This window comes from Panthera uncia, chromosome D1 (assembly GCF_023721935.1).
Source record: "Panthera uncia isolate 11264 chromosome D1, Puncia_PCG_1.0, whole genome shotgun sequence".
NCBI classification, from domain to species: Eukaryota; Metazoa; Chordata; class Mammalia; order Carnivora; family Felidae; genus Panthera; species Panthera uncia.
In genome coordinates this window covers 8,912,633-8,934,826 of record NC_064808.1, presented here as the reverse complement: position 1 = coordinate 8,934,826, position 22,194 = coordinate 8,912,633, and the positions used below count along the sequence as shown (strand labels likewise).

The 22,194-nt window shown below is 58.0% G+C and overlaps 1 protein-coding gene across 4 annotated transcripts; it reads left to right on the top strand.

Moving 5' to 3' along the window:
• The first annotated feature begins 252 nt into the window (after positions 1-252).
• On the top strand, positions 253-8,645 carry PPP1R32 (protein phosphatase 1 regulatory subunit 32). 4 transcript variants are annotated; one of them, XM_049645013.1, is made up of 14 exons: positions 254-409; positions 911-1,053; positions 1,578-1,776; positions 1,982-2,135; positions 2,861-2,989; positions 3,683-3,746; positions 4,200-4,312; positions 4,925-4,984; positions 5,121-5,207; positions 5,752-5,865; positions 5,947-6,041; positions 7,659-7,823; positions 8,293-8,374; positions 8,548-8,645. In XM_049645013.1, exons 2-13 carry the CDS (start codon positions 945-947, stop codon positions 8,360-8,362), a joined length of 1,359 nt encoding a protein of 452 aa, XP_049500970.1. In that variant the 5' UTR covers positions 254-409; positions 911-944; the 3' UTR covers positions 8,363-8,374; positions 8,548-8,645. The 4 variants fall into 4 exon arrangements, with proteins under 4 accessions (XP_049501001.1, XP_049500970.1, XP_049500991.1 ...); XM_049645034.1 differs by having other exon boundaries at positions 8,526-8,645; XM_049645023.1 differs by having other exon boundaries at positions 8,518-8,645.
• Positions 8,646-22,194: the final 13,549 nt, after the last annotated feature.

The following is a 22,194-nucleotide window of genomic DNA, read 5'->3' as shown; positions in this document are numbered from 1 at the left end:
GAGCCACTCAGAGCACTGGAGATAAAGGATGTAAAGCATCTGCCGAGGAGTGCATACCCAATAAGCGTGAGTGGTTGTTTGAGATTATCTTTAATTTCTTGTCACTCAGACAGCAACTCTGCCCAGCTCTGCCCAGGGAAGCCGGTGGTGGGGGGTGGGGACCAAAGGAGGCAGGACCTTGCCTGGGCAGCGCCCCCCACCCCCCATCCTGGCCAGGTCAGCCTCTCAGTGGGCCCGGGGCTCTAGAAGGGCTTCCGAGGCGTGGGGACGCTGTTGCTAGGCACCGGTTGCTAGGCAACACACTGTTTCTCCTGGCCTGGCCACCTCCCAGAGGGCCTGGGCTTCTCTGGAGCAGCTCTTGCCTCCCGAAGCCTCTCTCGCCAGACCTCAGAGCCACAGCAGAGGGCAGGTGAGGGTGGGGCCAGCTGTGGTTGGGCCCCAGGAGGGCTGAGCCAACTTCCTCCAGCAAGGCCCAGGAGCTGGAGGAGAGACGAGCCCGAGGCTGGGAGTGAGCTCTGGAGCCCGGGTGGCCAGGAATCCCCAGGTGGGAGGGTGTCTGTCCATTCAGTCCGCAGAGGAGGCCATGAGGGGATTGAGATCAGGAGCTGGCAGTCAGCCACCTATTATGAGCGAATTCTTCATCTTCTGGAAGCTCGGTTTCCCGGCTATACCCTGGGGAGATGACAACAAGGTGTGAGGAAGGCGAAGCGAGTGCATAGAGTGAAGGGTTGACAACGAGGACTCTTTTCTTTGGGGCACAGGTGTTGGTGGAAAGGGACAGGCCGAAGGGGAAGGCACTGGCTGGGTGGGGTTCGAGCTTCACCTCCATGGTCTCCGCAGCCCGGGCCTGAGCCAGGCTCGGGGCCTTTGGGCTGCTGACCTGATGGGGCTCCTTGTGTGTCCTTCCTAGGTGCCCCCCCCTCGGGGCCCTGCCCCACAGCATCATGATGGGGAAACTCCCCTTAGGGGTTGTGTCCCCTTATGTAAAGATGAGTTCAGGAGGCTGCACGGATCCCCTGAAATTCTACGCCACCACCTACTGCACAGCCTATGGTGAGGACCCCTTTGGGCAGAGGCCCCCCCACCCCCCCTTCCCGGACCCGAGGCAGGATGGGAGGAGGCCCTCCCACTGGGAGAGGAGCAGCCTGTCCGGCCTGTCACCACTCGGAGCGACTCCAGCACGCCGAGGTCCCCCAAGGAACCTCCCAAGGACTGTGAGCCTCCCGAGGACTGTGTCCACACCTGTACTGTTGGGCTGGCTTTGCCCTGCTGTCCCCGTCCCCCCCCCCCCCCCCCCATTCCATCCTGTGATTCTGCCACACTGACCTTGTCCCCACCTCGTCGTTTCTATTTCCTGCTGCCACGGTCTCGAAGGGCCAAGCTTTCATGGCTCCTGTCACACTTGTTCCAGCCCCTGGCTCTATGCCTTCTCCATCCCAAGGGGCCTGGGCCCCTGTGTGTGTGTGTGTGTGTGTGTGTGTGTGTGTGTGGAGGGGGGGCAGTTGCTGGGAGGCCCTGCTCACTGCTTTTCCACTCCGCTGACCCTTGGTCCTGTCTTCTCGCTCCCCCTCTGACAGGTCAGGAGGAGTTCAGGCCCCGCATGGACAGTCACGAAGGCATAGGCTACAAATCAAATTACCGTCCTGTGGTCTCATACCAGGCCAATCTCGATGCCCTGGACAACCCGGCCATGGGGCACGGTCCGTACAATCCCTTCTCACCCCCTGCTCCGCTGAGCCTTAGCTCTCAGGGCCATCGAAGCTCATCAGACCCACTGTAAGCTCCGTGCGCAGACGCCCTGACCCTTGCCCGGCCTAGGTCTGGGACCCTGGGGCACTCGGGGCGCAGCGCCCAGCCTGGGGCCCAAAGGCAGGTGGACTCCTGCGGGAGGTTCGAGGGGAGTGGGAAGCTTCTAGAGATAAGCACAGCAGCCTCCACGTGGCCCTGGTGGTAATGGCTCCCGCTCCTGCCCCACCCTCAGGGAACAAGTCCGCCCCAATTTCCAGTCAGTGACCAGTCAGAGTTACCGCCCCCTGGAGGTGCCTGATGGCACATACCCGCTGCCCTGGAACATACACCAGACCAGCTCTGGCTATTCTCGGGAGAAGCCCAGCGAGGCGACCCCCACTAAAGAGGTCAGTGCTGAGCTAGGGGCAACCCCCGGTGGGGGGGAGAGGGGGAGCCCAAGGCTGGGGTAGAGGAAGAGCCGAAGGGAAGAAAGGGTGAGGATCCCTCCGGCAGGGCGAACTGCACCACCAAGCGTTGGTCAAGGCTGAGATGACTGGGCACAGGGGAGCCACATGGGGGCTGGGAGTCGAATCACCTTTACCACCTTCATTCATTCAACCAGATTGTTCTGAACGTCTCTTCTGTATATGAAGGCGCAAGTGCTGGGGGGGGGGGAAGGCAGAGGGTGCAGCAGAAGTGAAGGGGTTGCAACGGCAAAGCAGGAGGGTCGGAAAAGAGCTTGCTATGGGGACGTGAGTCAAAGAGTCAAGGGAGGTTAGTGTGCCTCTAAATGCAGCGCTGTGAGAGATAGAGAGTTCCAGGCAGCGCAGACAGCACGTGCAAAGGCCCTGCGGTGCGAGTGCGTGATGTGACAAAGAACAGCAGGGAGGCAGATGGCTGCAGCCAAGTGAGGAGCCGAGGTCCTCGCGGGTGGCTGTCAGGCCATGGGATTCTACTCCCAGTGCAGTGGGAAGATTGCAGGGCTCTGAGCAAAGGAGGGACGTGACCCAACTTCATTATAAAGGGGCCCCTCGGGCTACAGATGCTCCATAGGGGCCAAGGGCAGAATCAGAGTTGAGAAGTGACTGCCATCGCCTCACCTGGAGAGTGACTGGCCGCTTCTCCCTCCCAGGTCAGGAAGGTCCATTTCGACACCCAGGACTATGGGCCACAGGCCATCATAGGGCTGGAACCCAGGGACATGCCCCTGCTCCACCAGCAGCAGGGCAAGGGCTCGCTGGAGTGGGAGAACTCCCGGCATGTGAGTGGGCAGCCCCCGGTAAGGGCTGTGCCCTGGGCAGAGGGGCCAGACCCACCCGCTTCCCCTCCCGGAGACATGTACCTGCTCTGACTCACCCTGAAAGCCAGCTAAATAAAGGTGGACTCAGCATACCTAGAAACAGTGGGGAGAGCCAAGGTCATTTGTTATTTCCCAGACTGCATCAGAGCGGTCCTCCCAGGCTTCCTTACTCGTGTCTTGGGATTTAACCCCAGGGGCCCCTTCCCTCCCCTCTCCCATGCAGACCTGTTCAGCCTTGGGCGGTTAATTGTGAAGTAAGCACCCATTTTTCTTCCCTCAGCCTCTCTCCTTGCTTTGGGCCCCCTCCTAGTCTGGGTCCCAGGGCTCTGGGCCCCCTGTTCATTCCTGGGAGTCCAGTGTGGGATGTCACAGTTGGCACTGCCACAGGGGAACCGTGTTCTCATGGTGGAATTTATGGGGCTCGGATGCCCCATCCTGATTTGGGTCAGGAGCGCTGTGCTGGCCCTCCCTGCTCAGAACAGGCCACACAGGTCTACTCAGAGCACAGATAACTGAAGACCCACCAATGCCACCAGCCGCCTCGTGGGCCCTGTTCTCTCTTATGTCCCCCCCCCCCCCCCCCCCCCCCCCCCCCCCGGGGCCCCGTTCTCTCTTTCTTCCCCCCCCCCCCCCGGCTCACCTTCTGTGTTCCAGGGCCCGCGCTTCATGACTTCTGAGTACAATTCCAAGTATCTCAAGGAGACTTCAAACCAGCCAGGTAGGCACACGTCTGGGCTCACGCCTCTCTCCCACTATATTACCCTATACCTGAGCCCTAGGAGAGACTCCAGGGGACCCGGATGAGCTGGCACAGGACAAAGAAGGCACCAGCGGGAGAAAAAAGGACACACAGGCAGCTAGGGGGAGACGTGCCTTAGTGCCAATCCCCCAAGGACACCTCACTCGCTTAGGAGGGCTGTTGAACCTGACCATAGCCGCCTCCTGGCCCATCAGCCCTGCCCTTCCTTCTCCTCTTCTCCTCTCCCCTCTCGCTGTCTATCTTGGACTCTTAAGTCTTCCAGATGCCCACGATCCTGTAGCTTGGGCCTCCAGACCCTTGGAGCCAGCTCTGTGCCTACTGGCTGGGACACTGAGCCTCTGGAGGCCATGTGGGCAGGGCCAGGTGGCTGGAGTGGGGCTGGGGACAGCACAGGGGGGATGTCTTTTGCAGATCTCTTGCAGAAGATATCAATTGGCTCCAAGGAGGAGACTGGCTTCACCGAAGAGTCTACCAAGAACCCCATTGGCTTCCAGCCACCCTCCCAGACCGTCCCTGGGGACCCGGTAAGTCAGGCTGCTGCCCACTAGGACCTCAGGGTGACTTCTAGCTTCTTTAAAAGTGTGAGTTGGGGCGCCTGGGTGGCTCAGTCGGTTAAGCGTCCGACTTCAGCTCAGGTCACGATCTCACGGTCCGTGAGTTCGAGCCCCGAGTCGGGCTCTGGGCTAATGGCCCAGAGCCTGGAGCCTGCTTCCGATTCTGTGTCTCCCTCTCTCTCTGCTCCTCCCCTGTTCATGCTCTGTCTCTCTCTGTCTCAAAAATAAATAAACGTTAAAAAAAATTTAAAAAAATTAAAAAAAATAAAAGTGTGAGCTGCGGAACCCTTTGTTCAAACACAAGATGAACGAGTGTGGGTAAAAACCACCGCTTTGGTCCAGCCCCCCCCACGGCCCCATTTTATGGATGAGGAGACTGAGGTCCAAAGAGGAGAAGGGGCAGAGAGCCAATGTTTGGACAAGAGTTCAGACCAGAGCCCTGGCCTGCTGATTCCCGTTCAGCATTGTTCTCCCCAAACTCTTCCCTTTCCTCAGTTGCCCCAATGATACCCAATTGTGAGCCCTCCCCTGCACGCAGGACAAGGGGCCGCTGCTCATGTTCCTCTGGGGGCCTCTTTCCAGGTCCTCCACCCTGGCCGGAACGTCACCAGGTCCGACTTTCTCCCCATGACCCACATTCGTGTAAGCTGAGCTGGTGGGGGTGAGGGCTGTCTGACCCACAGCCTGGGGTCCTTCTGTGGGGCCATTAGGACACTACCTGGAAGGGTGTGGGGGGAGCAGGCACGCCGTGGTGCCAGTGGCTGCATTCCTGCTACAGGGGGATGAGTTCCTGCCTGTGCTGGCCAGAGGCTCCGAGCGGGAAACAGGCTACAGCCGAGTGAATGAGAGGTTGCTGAACCCCAGAGTGAGTGGCCTTCTGCGGGGGGTGGGGTGCTCCCTCAGAGCAGGAGCACTCTACGGGAGGAGACAGGGAGGTCTCTTGGGCGCAGTGGCATTTGGGCACTAAAGAATGGGAAGAATCGGGATGTTTTGGACGTCCTGGTGGAGGAGTAAAGGCCTAGGAAGCTGGAAAGTGAGGCGTGTCTTTGTTTTTGTTTTTGTTTATTTTGAAAGAGAGAGAGAGAGAGGAACAGAGGGGGGAGAGAGGGAGAGCATGAGCAGGGGAGAAGCAGAGACAGAGAGAGAGAGAATCCCAAGCAGGCTCTGCACTACCAGTGCAGAGCCCGACGCAAGGCTCAAACTCATGGCTCGTGAGCCGAAACCAAGAGTCGGACGTTCAACCGACTGAGCCACCCAGGCATCCCGAGGGGTGTCTTTCAAACCAGGAATTTGGTTTGTCTGGAGGGGGAAGGGCGAGGCCCCAGGGCCACATCTGCCTACGCTCCCTCTATCCTTGCTGCCTCGCCCTGGCCACCCGGCCACCTTTCTTGTGGCTCTGTCATCTGCAGGTGCCCCCACCCGGCCCATGGCCTAGCAGCGTGAGCCACGGGCAATTCCAGCCCCCCCAGCGGGTGCAACAGACCAACGTTGCCCTGCTTGGCAGGGAGACTGTGGGAAACAAGGTGAGGCCGGGGTGCCCAGCCCCACTCCCGAATCTCCACCCCGTCCCGGCCTGACACGTCCCCTCTATACCTCTTGTGCAGGAGCCCACAGGGTTCAGCCTTAACAACCCCAGCTACATCCGGAGCCCCTATGACCCAGACATGGATAATCAGTACCTGACCACCTACAACCAAGGGTAAGCCCCCCTTCCCTGTGCAAATCGACGGCCGTGACGCTGACGTGCGGTTTGTAGACAGACACTGAGACAAGTCACGAGCTCACAAGTCTGTGAGGTAGACCAACACTGAATCAATGTGGGTTCCCCCAGAAGCAGCCCCGGAGCCAAGGATTTGAGTGCCAGCCTCTTACTGGGGAGTGTGGGGGAGTGGGAAAGTGGTATGGGGAGAGGAAGGCAGCCCCGAGCGAGTGTGGTATCAGCCAGATATCCCGCGGGAAGACTCCAGAAAATGGTGCAAACACACAACCCGGGATCATCCCAGCCAAGCGGGGAGAGAACTAGGGGGCTGATACCTCCACACCCATCCGTCGTTAGTTAAGGGCTGTCCCCAGGGACCATACTAAGAATCCCCGGTACCTCCTTGCTCAGGCAAAGGGAGCTGTAGCAGCCTCTGGGATGCCTTCCTCTGTACTTCTCTCTGATGCAATGCAGGCCATTGATGCCCAGGCTGGTGGGCGGGGGGAGAACAAGGGGGCTCAAGGGGGCCCGGGTGGGACAATATCCCATCTGCTAAGATCCTACAACCAGTCCATGGCAGGCAGGCTCTGTGCTCCCCAGAAAGTAAGCTCTGTGCCGAGCATCAGGGAGGGCTTCCAGGAGGAAGTGGCCCTAGAGCCGTTGGGAAGGGCTCCTGGGGCCAGGACTGGATGGGGAGGGCATTACAGGGGTGGGATCAAGGAGGTGTAATTCTCTGGACAAAAGCCTCCTAGCACAACATCTGCCCTCTGTGTGTCCGCCTGTGTCCACACTGCCCCCCAATTCCTTGGTCTCCCAAGATGCCTCCCATCCTCGGGCTAACTCCCCTCTTTGGGATGTGGACTTTGAAGCTCAGAGGGGGGAAGTGACGCCGGAGCCACACGGCAGAGCCGTGATCTGTTCCAGGTCCCACGGAGGGCGAGGGGGAGGGGCTGAGACTCACTCTGGGTTTTGGGGGACAACAGTGTCCCTGCAAATGCCCTCGTCCTGTAGCTGCTCTGGCAGAACCTCTGCCCCAGCCAGCTCTGTGGGGTCCTTCTCCCACCGCACCCCCCCTCGGCTTTCCTGAGCTCCTGCCCGTTGTCAGGCATGCTGCCCTTCCCCAGGGGTGGTAACCACTGATTTTCCCACTTACCTGTCTGCACCCCTACTTTGTAAGCCCCAGGGCGGGGCCCGCATCGTACTCCGGGCACTTTCAGAGCCTGGCCCAGTTCTCAGTGAATAGTAGCAAAACGGAAACCAAGTGGATCCCCTGGAGAGAAACGAAGGAGGGGGTCTCCACTCCCCACCCCTGAGGTGTTCACAGGCCGGGGAGGGAGGTGCACTTAAAGGGTCCTTTACGTTCCCAAGTGCTGGCTCGGCATGGGGGGCTGCACAAAGGAGGGCCATCCAGCTCACGGCAGAGCCAGCGTCCCCCATGCGGGCAGGGGCTCAGGGAGTGCCTGGCAGAGGGCACAGCGCGGGCAAAGGTAAAGAAGCTGGAGGGATCGGAGGCAGTCTGCCCTGCTGGATTCAAGATTCCCATCCCGGAAGGGCAGAGAGGCCGCAGAGGTGGGCAGAGGCCGACTTATAGCCAAGAACCCCCTCCCTGTGCTGCAGGTACTTTGAGAACATCCCTAAGGGTCTGGACCGAGAAGGCTGGACCCGAGGTGGCATCCAGCCCCAGAAGCCTGGAGGCTACGCCCTCAACCAGCCGGTCACCCGCATGGAGGCCACCCCCACCCCCACGGAGAGCCTACGGCGCCTGCACCCCCACGTGGGAAGGTAGCTGGCCCTCTCTCCCCCGCTTTGCCCTTTGCCGAATCCAGGCCTTTCCCCAGCTTCTGCCCTCCCTCACTCCCTCCCTCCATCCGTCTGTCTGTCTGAGAGGCCCCTTTCCTCTCTCAGGTTTGTTCACTGCTTTTCCTGCTACCCCCCTCTCCCCAGCGACCCCTCCCTCTGTGGGGGCTGCCCTCCACCCTCCCTGTTCCCATCCCCATCCCGGGGGCCAGCACCTGCTCCCTGCCTGGCTGCGTGGGGGGTGGGGACAAAGCTGAATGGACTGTGGTTCAGCCTCACTCTGACTCCTTTTGGCTCAGGTCAGTTTCCCCCAAATTACATTTGTAAGACAGTGGCCCAGAGTTGGCGGGCAAAAGAGCGTTTGTGGCTTGGCCAACCGGGCTGAAGGCTGCCCCAGGGGAGGGGCAGGCAGAGCAGAAGGTCCCACCCGGCCCCGCTCCCCCCTCCCCTGCAGAACCCTGATCGCGGAGGACCCCTTCTACCGAGCTGTGCCTCCCAGCAGCCACTTTGCCACATCCAGCTGAGCCTGAGTCTGGGTAAGGGGCTCCCCTGCGGGGCCGGCCCCACTTCCCCTGCCCTGGGACAAGCAAGCCCTGATGGAGACCCTGTCCCAGAGTGGGGGGGGGGTGGGAGACTGGGGACCTCTCAAGGTGGAGGAGTGCCCAGAGCCACCCTGCAGCCCCTCAGGGGGCATCTCCGCTCCCCACAGGTTTGCCAACCCAGCTGGACAGGAGCGGATTCCCATCCCTTCCCCTGCTGGGACTCCCCTGGCTACTTTCCTAATGAAATAAAGAGCCTTGAAGCGGGTCAGCACGTCTAGTCCTTGCCAGGGGAGCTGGGGAAGGATTGGGGAGGGCGCGGCCAGAGTGCTGCAGTTGGGTGGCCGGGGTGGCGGTGGGGGGGGGGGCGGGGCGGGCGGCAGGGCCAACTCTGGAGTCAGGGAGGTCGTGTTGGACTCACTGTGATGCTATGGACCCAGACACAGTTTCCTCTTCGGTCAAGGGGTCTCCTACAGCTTGTGCTGAGGGCTCAGTCAGTGTTGGGGGGTGGGGGAGGAAGCCCCAGGAGGGAGCAGGTGGGACAGAGTAGGGGGAGGCAGAGGGGGGACAGAGACGGGTCTAGGAAGAATATGTTTATAAAATGGGGCAGGGGAATCTGAGCAGGACTTCCAGGGTCCTTCTGAGTCCCACACTGTTTGGTTTAAAAGAGAAGGGAGGACCGAGGGGAAGGCAGTCATAGAGATCTCTCCCCAGAGACGGATGGAGAGAGGTCTGCAATTGGATGGACACCTGGACAGTGACACAGGAAGGAGTGGAGGCTGGTTGAAAAACCTGGTGCCTCGGGGCAGCCCTTTTGTGAGAATTAAAACGAGTGTCCCCCACCCCCCGCTCCGCCCACCGCTCCTCAAGAGGGAACTTCTCTTGGGAAGTAAACGCCTTCCTTCCTCCAGAAGCTGTAGCCTAACACCGGGGCCAGCAAGGCAGAACCTGGGCTGCCTCTCAGTGCCTGTCCCCTCCGCCAGGTGCATTTGCACAGTGCACAACTATACAACTGTATGCTGTGGCCCCACCAGCGCCATCTCCTCCTTATATTAAGGGAACTCTGGCCCCAGAAAGAGTGCACGAGTGGCTTGAGGTCCCCAGGGTAGAGAGGCAGCAGCAGCCCCAGGCTTGGCTGTCCCCTGCACCTTTCAGGCTGGCCTGCGTGCAGAGGGGCAGACTCAGTGGTCTAGCAGCTGCCCCCTCCCCCACCCCTCAGTGGGTATCTGTGAGCCGCACTGCTGGCCCCCCCCAGGCCTGGGTGTACCAGTAGTCTTGAGTGGCAGGCCCCGGGGGGCTGTCCTCACTCGGCCTGGCTGGGGCTCCATGTGGGATGTGGGTGGCTCCAGCTGGCTCCAGCACTGGAGGAGGGGACTGGGGACACAGAGTCTCTCAGCTACAAACCCAGCCAGACTCAGGACCCAGTGACAGCCGCCCAGACTGTGGGTGTGTCCTGTGGGTCCATGGCCTCCGGTACTGGGGGCAAGTTACCAAATCAGGGGTTGGCCAACTGGGCTGCGTGTCCGTTGTGGCCTGGCCACGGTGAGGTCGGGGGTGGGAAAGAGATCAACCAGCCCCTCCAGCCCACGGTCTCACACACACACACACACACACACACACACCCCGCTTCACATCTCCATTTCTTTCTTCCCCCTCCAGTGTCCTTTTACAGCTCAGGTTTCCTGCTCACCCCTCCTCTGTCTGACTCAGTAAGGGATATGGTGTCGGGGACATTGGAGACTGATGACGCGCTCTCTCCACGGCCTCCCCCTCCCATTGTCCGGCACCCAGTTTCCAGGCCGGGTGAGCTGGGGCCACCCCACGCTGTTTCCTGAGCTGGGAGCTAAGGACTCCACCCCAGAGAGGGGGCTGAGCAGCGCCCCTCTGCTCCCCTTAGCTCCTGCCTTCGCCCCCTGTGGCTTCTCTCCAGGAGCCCCATCCTGACCTCTCCGTTTGGATCCTGGACCCCAGCCCAAGAGGCTGCGTGAGGGCGGGGTGACCCAGGGCATGCGGTGGCAGAAAGCGGGTGCAAGAGGACCCAACGCCTAGCCTAGATGTTTCCGGAAGTCCTGCCCGGTACAGGGCACGGATGTCCCCATCTTCTAGATGAGGAGACAGACACAGAGGCGGCGCCATCGGCCACGGGTCGCGCAGCAGCAAGATCTGTGGGTGGGGGCCTGCTGGTAAGTGCGGGAGGGGGGAGCCCGGACTGGCAGCAGCCTGGTGGGGGTGTGAGTCGCCTCGGAATCACACACGCCTTCCTGGCCTCTGCCCACCCCGCTAGGTTTCTCAGAGCAGGCCCCGTGGGGGAGGGTGTGTGAGCCGGACCGTGAATTAAACGGGCAGCACGGCCAGTTGTGGGCGCTGTAAGGGGCAAGGCCGTGGGCAAGGACACAGTGCAGGGGCCAGCTCAAGGCTAGGGAGCCCTTCTTTGACCTCCTCCTCAATGATGGGGCTCAACAAAGCCACAGAGGACGTCTGTCTTGTTCACAGTGGGGACTCCAAAGCCCAGGACAGTGCCTGGCACATTTGTAGGTGTTCAGGAAGTATTAGAGAATGAATGAATGAATGAATGAACGACTGAGTGAATGAACACTGCCTGTCAGCAGAGCACCAGATTTGAGCTTCTGGGTGTCACTTGCCCTAGTCCCAGGATGTCAGTCATCCAGGCTTCCTGTGTATGTACAGGCCAGCAGCTGAGACCCTGCTGTGCCTACCCCCCACCCCTTGCACGGATGCCACAGCTGTGACCTCACAGGACCTCTGAGTTTTAAGGCTCCAGGCCGCCTCTTCTCTTTGTATATGCCCCCTTGCCCTCCCCTCAACCGTGCCCACCCTCTGACTAACCCCAACCAAACTCCCCTGTCCTGTCCTGAAGGCCTCACATTCTAATCTTGACCCCCCCTGCGCCCCTCTCCCCCCTCCCCCCCGCCACTGGCCCCAAGACCAGGATCAGGTCGGTGCAAACCTCTCTGTGTCCCCAGGGGAGGAGGGGTAGATACTTTCCCCTCCGTGGCCACTCAGGTTACTGAAACCCCACTGAAGTGCTGGCCTTTGCCACAGCACACCTGCTCCGTGCTGTCAGGTGAGTGCGGGCGCGGATAACGTGGCTTCGTTTGGGGAGGCCCCGTCCCCTTGCCCCTCCGAGACGTGAGTCTTTGGCCCGGCCGTAGCCGGCCTCAGCCGGCCTCAGCCCAGAGCCCTTTCTTCTCCCCGGGCCCAGGCAGGCAGCGGAGCAAAGCTGTCCTGACATGAGCTCTGGAGATGGTCTGGGTTCGTACCCAGCTCTCCACAGCCTGCCACCCGCCGGGGAGGCCACTTGACCATTCTCAGCTGCAGTTAATAGCATTACCCATGTCGTAGGCTAAACAAATGACAGGTATTGAGTGCTTGGCTGGCGAACAGTAGCTGGCTTGATGCTGGAGCAGAGGAACCAGAGGCCCACATAGGAGTGGGGACTTGGGACACTCACGGGGTCTGGCCGTCGTCTTATCCCGCTTGGCCCGGGACAGGCGCCCTCAGGACCCTTGTCCAGGAGCAGCCCCCTCTTGGGTGCGTAATCCACCTGCACAGCCAGGAGGCCTAGGCCGCTCCTGTCATGTCCCCAAGGCCAACTCCTGCCAGGCTCTCTGGCAAGCGGCCTGCCTCTTCCCTCACCTGGAAACCAGGGCTTGGGTGTTGAGGTGAGTCACTCTTAGTGGGTGCTGATTGTAGCTGCTACCAGAAGCTTCCTTCCCCTCCCCGCGGATATTCTAGAAGCCGTTCTGAGGTGTACAATGATGATGATTAACTTTATTAAGCCCCCACAGCCTGCTGGGTGCTGGGAATATTCCGTGGGCCTTCATTTTCTCAGCAAGAACACGGAGGGGCCTCCCTCAGAGGGGGGTAGTTTGGGGGTGCAGGTGGGTGCTGTGCTGACAGCCGCGGTGTGGGGGTGTGGAGGCCCGAGGGCTGATGGGACGGCAGGATTGGGAGGAACGCTGGATGTCACGCCATCGGGCCCCACTCCTGACGCACGGGGACGTGTGTGAGGCCGCTGCCCGTCATGGCACTGTGGCAGCTGATGTTGACAGGTACCATCTGGCCGGGTCACGTGGTGACAGGAAGAGCCACCAGCTCACAAGCTTGACAGCTGGCCAGCTGGGAAAAGGCACCTGTCTGTGGGAACTGGAGGCCCCCGGTGGGGGGGGAGGGGGTTAGGAGGAAGCCTGCGTGGGAAGGACCGTGGGTTTGCTAAACCCAGACAGATGGAGGGCCCGAAACTCAGAATCCGATCCCCACTTTCCTCTCGGACCATCTGGAGGGCCACCCATTCTCGAGGAAATTTTCCCAACTGTCAAATACACAAGGGCAGAGGAGGAGCGGGACCCAGGATCCCACCCCCCCTTCCCCCACCTGGGGGCCTCCGTTCAAGGTCAGAGGAGAGCCTGCCGGTCTTTCGGGCCTTTGGACACTCCTTGCTTCTCACGAGGCTGCTCTGCCAAGAACGTTCTTGGAATCGTAAAGCTTCACTCCTGGAAAGACCTTTGTCATAACAGTTAACCTGGGCCAGACAGACGAGACAGCCTCCCAAACCACGCAGCTTGGTGAGCACACACTCGGGTCTCTGCGCTCTGAACACAAGGCCTTCCCCATGGTATCGCTGACCTGGGGCCCTTAAGTGGGCTGAAGTCGGGGCCTGGAAGCTTCCTAGGAGAACCGGGCATCTCCTTGGCAGCCAGCAAGGTGTGGGGCTTGGTTTTCTTTGGCTGAAGGGGGAACGTGTGAGTAAGAGTGTGTGTTAGCGTGCGTATGTCCTCAGAGGTCCCCAGGTTAAAGGGACAGGTCAGAAGGACATCGGCCTAGCCCACCTATCCTCAGAGAGACACTGGGTGATGCTGAAGGAGCTGTGTCCAGGCAAGACTTTATGGGACTCTGGGCCCCAGCATGCCTACTGTGGCCCCAGTGACAAGGGGTGGTCCCTGTGGCAAGACCCTTGCCGCAGAAACACGTTGTCCTGGAGGGGTCTGGCACCAGGGGCAGGAGGCTTTAAAGAACATGGGCAAACGGAGTCCCGAGTGTATCCAAGGCATCTGGCAGTGTGGGCACTCCTGGGTACCGCAGTGAAAACCCTGGAGTGTGGGACAGCGGACCCTCCACTGTGACCATGTGGTCCCCTTAGTGCTCCACACTGCAAGTAACAGAAACCAACTTCAGCTAATGGAAGCAGAAGACAAGCTTACTACAAGGATTTCTGAGCTCACGGAATCTTTAGGTAGACTGGAGAACAGAGCGTGGACGCTACCCAGCCAAGAACGGGGGTCAAAATCGTCCCATGAGCCCGGGCACCTGGCGACAGCCTGCCTCCCCCATTGCCGATGCCCCCGCCCAGCCTCAGAAGGGATTCTGCTCCGCAGCTCAGATTTCCGATTCCAGATCAAGGGTGGGCGCTTTTCTGCTGGGTGGCTCCGAGGTCCCATGCCTGCACCCAGCTTGCTGAGGAAGCTGGGACAGTGAGTTCGTTTCCGGCATTTTCACCTTCCACAGGAGGAAACGGGTTCTGTTTCCTGAGTCGGTTGGGATCGTCTGACGAAGAAGAATGCTGAGGGGTCCGGGGATTTCAAATATCCTTCACATCCGGGTTACCAACGAGAAGGAAGCGAGCGTTTGTGCAATGCCTTAGGCACTGCGCAGGGATGCTGCTTGCCTTCAAGGACACTCTGGGAGACATGGGGAACAGACAGATCCCCTCCCTCAACTTCCCTACTGGTCTACCAACCTGCGAGGTCGCTGATGCAAAGGCGCCCCCTGGGCCGGGGTGCCACTGTACGTGGCGCCATCTGCACGGCGGGTGTGGATCTCACAGACACCTAGTCAGGAGCTCGGAAACGCACCGTGGTGTGTCTGTGACTGAACTTAGCGAAGACGTCCATCGGTGGCCTCCAGGCCAGCTTCCTCAACCCCTCTGAATTTAAACTCTGTCCATTCGGGACTCAAATCCAATCTGCCCCTCCTCCCTTTCCTGTCCTCTTTAGCAGCGTGTGGAGCTTGCTCTTGGGGGGCAGGCAGCCACCTACGTGGACTCTCCCGGAGATGTGGACCCTCCACTGTGATCTTTGTGGGTTTTGGTCAATCCACACGTGTCCCCCCCGCACCTGCCCCGAAGCAGCTGGGACCTTCTGAGCTCTGGTTGCCAGGGTTCTGTGAACCAGCCTCCAGCGGGGCCGCACATGCAGCCCCTCGAGGTCTATCAGCTGCTGTCAGCACGCCAAGTCTATCTCAGAGGTGCAGAAACTTCTAGATGCTCTCTCTCATGAGACAGCAGTTCAAGGGCAGAGGGTTCAGCGGAGGGGCTAGCTCACCTGAATTTTGACTCTCCTGAGCCTTCTCCATCCAGACAGGGGCACTTGTGGGAAGCCTGATACATTCTTAGGCCACACTTGGTAAGGAAATTGTGGATTCCCTCTGCCCTGGTGTCCCCTAAGTGTTCCTGGAATGGTTTTCATGCCACCCTCTGCCTTAGCCCAGAGCAAGTGAAGCCTGAGCACTTTTGCGCGATGTACCCATCCATCTGTAGGGGTGCAACTCTGCCCCTTCTCTCCCACATACTGGTTGAGCCCTTCTCTCTTTTTGGGTGGGATCTTGGCCCCTGTGATGACACATGCTGGCCCACTCCAGGGCTTCTGGCATCAACTCCCCGCTCTCCAAGTTCAAAGCCAAGCTTTTGGACCTACACAAAAGATTTCTGTCTCAAAACCCAGCTCCCGCAAGGCTATAGTCTGAACTCGGGTTTCAAAGCGTCTTTTGCAACTCAAAGGCAAGGATTTGATTCTTTGTTCTGAGTTTCCCTCCGAGAGCGCGCGAGAGCAGGGAATATAGGAAGCCAATTTAGTATCTGACAGATGGGAATGGGTGTGTGCAAATTGTCTACAGGGGAGCATTGGTTAATATCTCAGAATGACGAACCCCAGGTCTCATATTACTCACCGATGCTTCATGATAATTCTTCAAGAGGGGGTGACTGCGCCCATTCCAAGGCCGGGAGTAGGGTGAGGTGAGGGAGACGTCCTCCCAGGCACAGAATTTAGAAAAGTGTCAAAAAAAACAAAAACAAAAAAAAAAAAAACCTCTGCAATCCAGATAAATAATAGTGTAGTGCAGTCGCTGAAAAAATAAAAGTGAATGCAAAAAAGATCACAGTGAACAAAATACCAACACTTTAAGACAGGACAAGACCTATGGATTTTTCCTCTTGCCAAAGGCTCCAATGGGGTTCATCACAGCAATGATACTGATCCTATCTTCATTTGAAACTGTAAGGTTTTGTTCATTGTAGATTCTCTGCATTAATTTCGGACCAAGAACCATCGCATTGAACTATTATTTATGTTGATTACTGAGGTCATTTTTGTCATCCCCTTCAATTTTGTGCCTTGCTCACCTCGCCCTAGCCCTGGGCTTCCTCCTCCAGATGTGAACATCGAGATTCAGAGGTGGTGAGTGGCTCAGGCGGAAGAAAGGGCCTCACACGTGCTGGCCGTGCAGGCACAATGCTGCAGGCACCGGGCTGAGTGTGTGGCGTATCAGTGGATAAGGTCCCTGTCCTCACAAAGTTTGTATCTGGTAACAGGGGAAACACTTTCCAATCAAGTAACCCGCAGCTGATTATTTAATTACAATCGGGACAAGTACTTTGAAGGAGACACGTAGGAGCTCAAGAATCTACAGGATGGAGGCTTGACGGGCTCTGGAGGGTCCTGGAAGTACTCTCCGAGCAAGGAAAGTTGGAGCTGAAACCTTAAAGATGAGGAACGTGAGCCAAATAGAGAAGGAAGAAGAGAAGCCAGCATGTGTAGAGATCCTGGGGTGGAAAGAAGCTGGTGTGTGTGGGACACTGAGAGGGAGTATGCAAGTCAGTTCGGGCTGATTCTGTAACAAAGAGCCCCTAAGTCCAAATGGCTACACATATTAAAAATGCGTTTCTCAGGGCGCCCGGCTGGCTCAGTTGGCTAAGCGTCTGACTCCGGATTGCGGCTCAGGTCATGATCTCACGGTTCGTGGGTTCGAGCCCCGTGTTGGAGTCGGTGCTGACAGCGCTGAGCCTGCTTGGGATTCTCTGTCTCCCTCTCTCTTGCCCCTCCCCTACTCGTGTGCATGCCCCGTCTCTTTCTCTCTCTAAGTAAATAAACTTAAAGAAACCGTATTTCTCATTTGCCTCACAGTTTAACATGGGTCACTCATCTCCAAGTGGCGGGTTGGGGATCCGGGTCTTTCCACCTTTAATACTGCAGAAACCCAAAGAATAGAGGGTTGTGTCTGGATGTGGCATGTATCACTTCTGCCCATTTCCACGGGCCCGGTGCTCCATCCAGGACCCCACCCCATCGGCCTGGGAGAAGTAGCGGGCTAGCCGCCCAGCGAGAAGAGGAGGAAAACAGAAGTCGTGACCCTCAGCAGCCCCTGCCACAGGGAAGGGGGCCAGGCCGGGCAAGTATTTAGTGGTCATGGTCGAGACTGGCATCTATAGTCTTAGAGCAGAAGACCCAGCTTGCCCTTGATCACGGATCCAGAAATGCATTTTTAAAAATGTTTATTTATTTATTTTTTTGAGGGGGTGGAGAGGCAGAGAGAGAGAGAGAGAGAGAGAGGAAGAGAGAGAATCCCCAGCAGGCTCCACACTTGTTAGCACAGGGCCCGATGTGGGGCTCGAACTCACAAACTGTGAGATCATGACTTGAGCCGAAGTTGGAAGCTTAACTGACTGAGTCATCCAGGTGCCCCATAGGAATGTATTAATGCAAGGGCAGCTGCTAGCCATGACCACTGTGGCCTCTTCCTGGAGAAGAAGCTGTCATGCCCAGAACCTCTTAGGACGGTCAGGTTCCCATCCATGGCATGGAGGTGTGGCCTTCACTCTCTTGGCCTCTTTTGCTCCAGCTCTGGTGTCCCTAGAAGGGAAAGGAGAGAACTCTCACCTTTCAACTGACCAGGCAGCTCACTCTCAGAGCTCAAGTTCCAGGGGAATGTGATCCTCAGATCATGTCTAGCCTCTAGTTTCTAGAAGGTCTGGGGAGCAGGCTGAGTTAGCCTCATGTGTTTGGCTACCCAGTGAAGGGCTCTGGTCTAATAATGGGTCAGAGACTACCTGGAATTTGCTAATAGGCAAATCCTGAGCCCAGATCACCACCCCTGCACTTGAGGACTTCTTTGCTCTGCCCTCTTGAACTTGGTTGAGGTTCCTAGGTTTGTCCTGTGGCTTCCAGGGTGCCCCTAGCTGCTCAAACACACGGAACCCTGGGGCCATGGATCAAAGTCTCCAAGTAGGGCAGTCCCGGCAGCCGTTTTGCTGTTTGGAGGATGGGAGCAGTCATTTGGGCAACGCTGGGTGGTTTCTCTAATTTCCCCCAACCGAGGGAGACCATGAGACACAGCAGGAGACGTCCAGACTTTGCAATAGGATGGACTGGCTTTGCTCCTTCCCGGCTGCATAACCTTGATCAAGTTACTTCGCTGAATGCAATTCCTCAGCAGTCAAAGAAGGGGTGCTTGCCTGGCAAAATTGCAGTGAAAGATCAATGAGATAGCCTACAGGTGCCAGTAAGCGATAACCATCATTCTCTTGTGGAAGAGAACCCAGGTGAGAGGTGCATCAGTTGCACAAACTCCTTCCCTCCCCCCCTCCCCACACCTTCCTTGCAGCTGCAGCCAAAGGGATCCTGTTAAAATATGTGTCAGATTGACGAGGGCACTTCTCTGCTCAAAGAAACCCCCCAGTGACCTCCCATTCAGAGTCAAAGCCTTCACAAAGGCCACGGACCCAGTGAGGTCCGCCCCCTCCTCACTAGCTGTCTCTGGACTCATCTGTAACCACGTTCCCCCTTGCTCCCCCTCCCCTCCCGGGGCTCCCTGCTGCTCCAGAATGCCCCAGCGCACTCCTGCCCCAGGGTCTTGGCACAGCCACGCCCTCTGCCCAGGATGCATTTCCCCTTGACATCTGTCTGCGTGGTCTACTTCATCTCCTTCCCATCTTTTCTCCAAGACCATCCGGTCAATGAGGTCTCCCTGGCCACTCTACTTAAAATGGGGCCCTCGATCCTCCTTCCGTCTCTTTCTGGCTTTATCTCCTCCACGGCCTGACCGTGGCCTGAATGCAGCTTGTTGACTATCTCCACTTACAGGGATATAAGTTCTACGACGTCAGGGTTGTGTTGGTTTTTTTTTTTTAATTTTTTAAAAAATGTTTATTTTTCAGAGAGAGAGGGAGCGAGCAGGGGAGGGAGACAGAGGGTCTGTCAGCTCACAGCCCGATGCGGGGCTCGAACCCACCAACTGTGAGATCATGACTTGAGTCGAAGTTGGACATGTTAACTGACTGAGCCACCCAGGTGCCCCCAAAGTCAGGGGTTTTTGTCTATAATGTTCACATTCACAGACATCCCCAGTGCCTAGACATACACATAGGGGCTTCATGTTTGTTGAATGAATACCTGAGTGGAGGCAAGGACTCAAGTTGGGGAGGGCTGCAGACCAGAGGAGTGAGCCTGGCATGAAGGACGTCGTCAATTTCCTTTTTCTCCAAATGACGGAGTTGGACCAGAGCCCAGGAGACCATGAGCCCGTGGGAATTGTGTACATCAATGGTGAGTTCCTGCCTCCACACATTTTTCTAGGGTAAGGATCACTAACTTCCTGCAGACATTTAACAGAGCTAAGCACCGTCCCTGCTCCACTGTTTCATGGTTTGAATTCAATAGGCTCAAATCCTTGCTTTCTAAGAACCCACGATACCTACACTCCGTGATCTTATTCTAGTCTCAGCAGCCACAGGGGTTCTGGCCCCAAAGAGGGGGCCTTGGCAAGGTCAGCCTGGTGGGGAAGGGGTGCCCGTGGGTGGGAGCACGGGAGGGAGACTTCTGGGTTACATATACTGCTTTTCTTCTCTTTATATGAAAGAAAATAGATGTATACCAAGTGTGACAAAATGTGAACAATTGTCAATGCTGGATACTGGGCACAGGCATGTTTATCACAGAGAGCTTTGTACTTTTTCTGCGTTTCAAAAATTTATTTTAAAAAACCCCACAGATTTGGAGGTGGGCAGGGCAGTTATAGCTTGTGATTAGGCATAGAGAGGCCGTGTGTGTGTGTGTGTGTGTGTGTGTGTGTGCGCGCGCGCACGCGCATGCAGAGGGGACAGCCAGGGTCTGAGCCCTCTCTCCTGCCCTCCCTGCTCCCCCTTCCCAGGTCTCAGTTTCCTGCCTTCCTGGGGAGCAGGGACAGGCTGAGAGGCCCCGTGCTGGGGGTGAAGCTAATTCATTAGTGACGCTCTCGTGCTGGGGGTGAAGCTAATTCATTAGTGACGCTCTCGACAAGGACTGGGCGCCTGCAGTGCCAGCGTGATTCATCAACATGATTGCCCCGCTGCCAGCCTGCGTGGGCCTGGAACGCCAGCACATTTTACCTTTACCCACTGAGAAGGGCCCGGTGGGAGGTGAAGGTACATGATCTACTCAGAGCAAGAAAAAGACTCGGAGCAAAAAGAGGGCTGGTCCCCTGTGCCCTTGACCCCAGGAAGCTCTGCCAGGCTGGGGCTGGGGTGCGGGAGCTCCTGTGACTCCTGCCCATGCCGGCACAGCCCACGAGGGCTGCCTGGTGCTGGAGTGCCAGCTCTGAGCCTTGTGCGGAGGGGTGGGGGCTGGCTGGGCTTCCTCCTCCACATGAATGTTCCTGGGTTGGGGGAGGGGGACTGCTTGGGGGGCGGCGGAGGGGGGGAGGTACTCAGCCTCTTCCCCTGCATCTTGGCTGGGTTCTTTTTCCTCAGCTTTCTAGCCTCTGAGGTATCACCTCTTCCACAGAGTTCTCCCAAAGGAGAAGAGAGAGAGTTGGTGATAAAGGTCGGACTCATGGTGGTCTCTCGGCGGGGGGGATTGACTGAGAGAGGCACAGGGAAACTCGGAGTGATGGGAATATTACGTGGGTGTTTACATTTGTCAAAACTCATCAAACTGGACACTCACCATCAATGCATTTCACTCTCCGTAAATTTTGTCTCCACTAAAAAAAAAAAAATGTTAAAAAGTTTGGGGCAACTGGGTGGCTCAGTCGGTTAAGCGTCTGATGCTTGATTTCGGCTCAGGTCATGATCTCACGGTTCATGAGTTCAAGCCCTGTGTCGGGCTCTGTGCTGAAAGCACGGAGCCTGCTTGGGACTCTCTGTCTCCCTCTCTCACTCTCTCTAAAAAATAAATAAATAAACGTTTTTAAAAAGTTAAAAGTTTTCATTGAATACTTACTATGTGCCAGGCACCTGTGCACTTGTCTGCCACCGGGGAAGCTTACATTGCAGCTTACAAGTGGTTCTTATCCTTGCCTTGCCTTGGCCACTGTTCTCTGGCCCTGGGCTGGCCTCCCCCACTGCTTGCAGTGGGGATGGGAACCCCGGTGGGTCGAAGGAGAGGTTGCTGCCTGGACATAGTCACTTACATAGTCCCACCAGCCAGGTTCAAGGGAAGAGTTAGAGGCTCCCTTGTGAGAGAACTCATTGCCAGAGGTGGGGACCATCACTGTTTCTGTTTTTTTTTTTTTTTTTCATGTTTATTTATTTGTGAGAGAGAGACGGAGCGTGAGCAGGGGAGGGGCAGAGAGAAAGGGAGGCACAGAATCTGATGCAGGCTCCAGGCTCAAAGCTGTGAGCAGGGAGCCCAAGGCAGGGTTCGAACTCACAGACCATGAAATCATGACCTGAGCGGAAGTCGGACACTCAACCGACTGAGCCACTCAGGCGCCCCGTCATTCTTTTCTATTTATTGGTGTGATACATGATTAAGAGCACAAATCCCAGCCACTCAGGAGCGGGGTGACCTTGGGCAAGTCCCCCAGCTCAAGTCAAATTCTCAGAGCCTCAGTTTCTCTCCTTTGCAACTGGGGTATTGAGGGTACCTACCACCTCAGACGTGTTGCAAGGATTCAGTACAATGCCCTCAGTACAGCGCAGGGCACATGGCAGGCTCGCAGTAAATGGGAGCCGGTGTTTCTGCCAAGATCTGAACCGGAGGGAAGAAGGCAGGGGCACACCGCTGTTGGTGGGAGCATGCGCAAGAGAGTTACAGAAGGAGTGGTCATCCTTGGTGGCGCTCGGAGGGGCTCACGTGTCCCAGTCCTCTGCCCACCGCAGCCACGCACAGACCTTGAACACAGCTGGAGGGATGCGGCAGGAGACTGGAGTGAGTACACGAGTACGCGAACAAGGAACCTGTTGGGCAACGAGGGCGGGGAATGGGGGCGGAGCCAAGTCCCCACAAATCCTCAGCTGTGACCCACCCCGAAAAGGGCCAGAAAGTGACACTGTTGCGAGTTACTATCCTAAAGTGACCCCAGCGGGCAGAATGGGAGCAAGCCGGCATGACCGGGCCCCTCAGTCCCTCCCCGAGAGCCACTTGGCCAGAGTCCTGGTCGCGGGCCGGGTTTCCTAGGTCCTCGGTTCCTTCTTACTTGCCGCTCTGGGTTCCACATCACCGCACGCCCAAAGGCTCGCCGGGCCGAAGGTGTAGACAGCGTCGGACGTCGGGTCTGTGTTAGCACAGCGCCAGGCTTTCGCTGCGCGGACCTCGGGTTCCCTTGGCGTGCGTCGGATTCCGGGCGGGTCTCCAGGGCCGGCGCGGGGGGCGGGCCCGGGCGCCCGGACCCCACTTAGGCGGCACCTTGGCCCCGCCCGGCCCCGCCCCCTCGCCGCCTCATTGGCAGCCGCACACGCGTCGGGGGTTGCCAGGGCGACGGGTCGCGGAGCCGCGAGGAAGCGCGAACGCGAGCCAGTCGGCCTCCGGCGGAGGGAGCGGGGG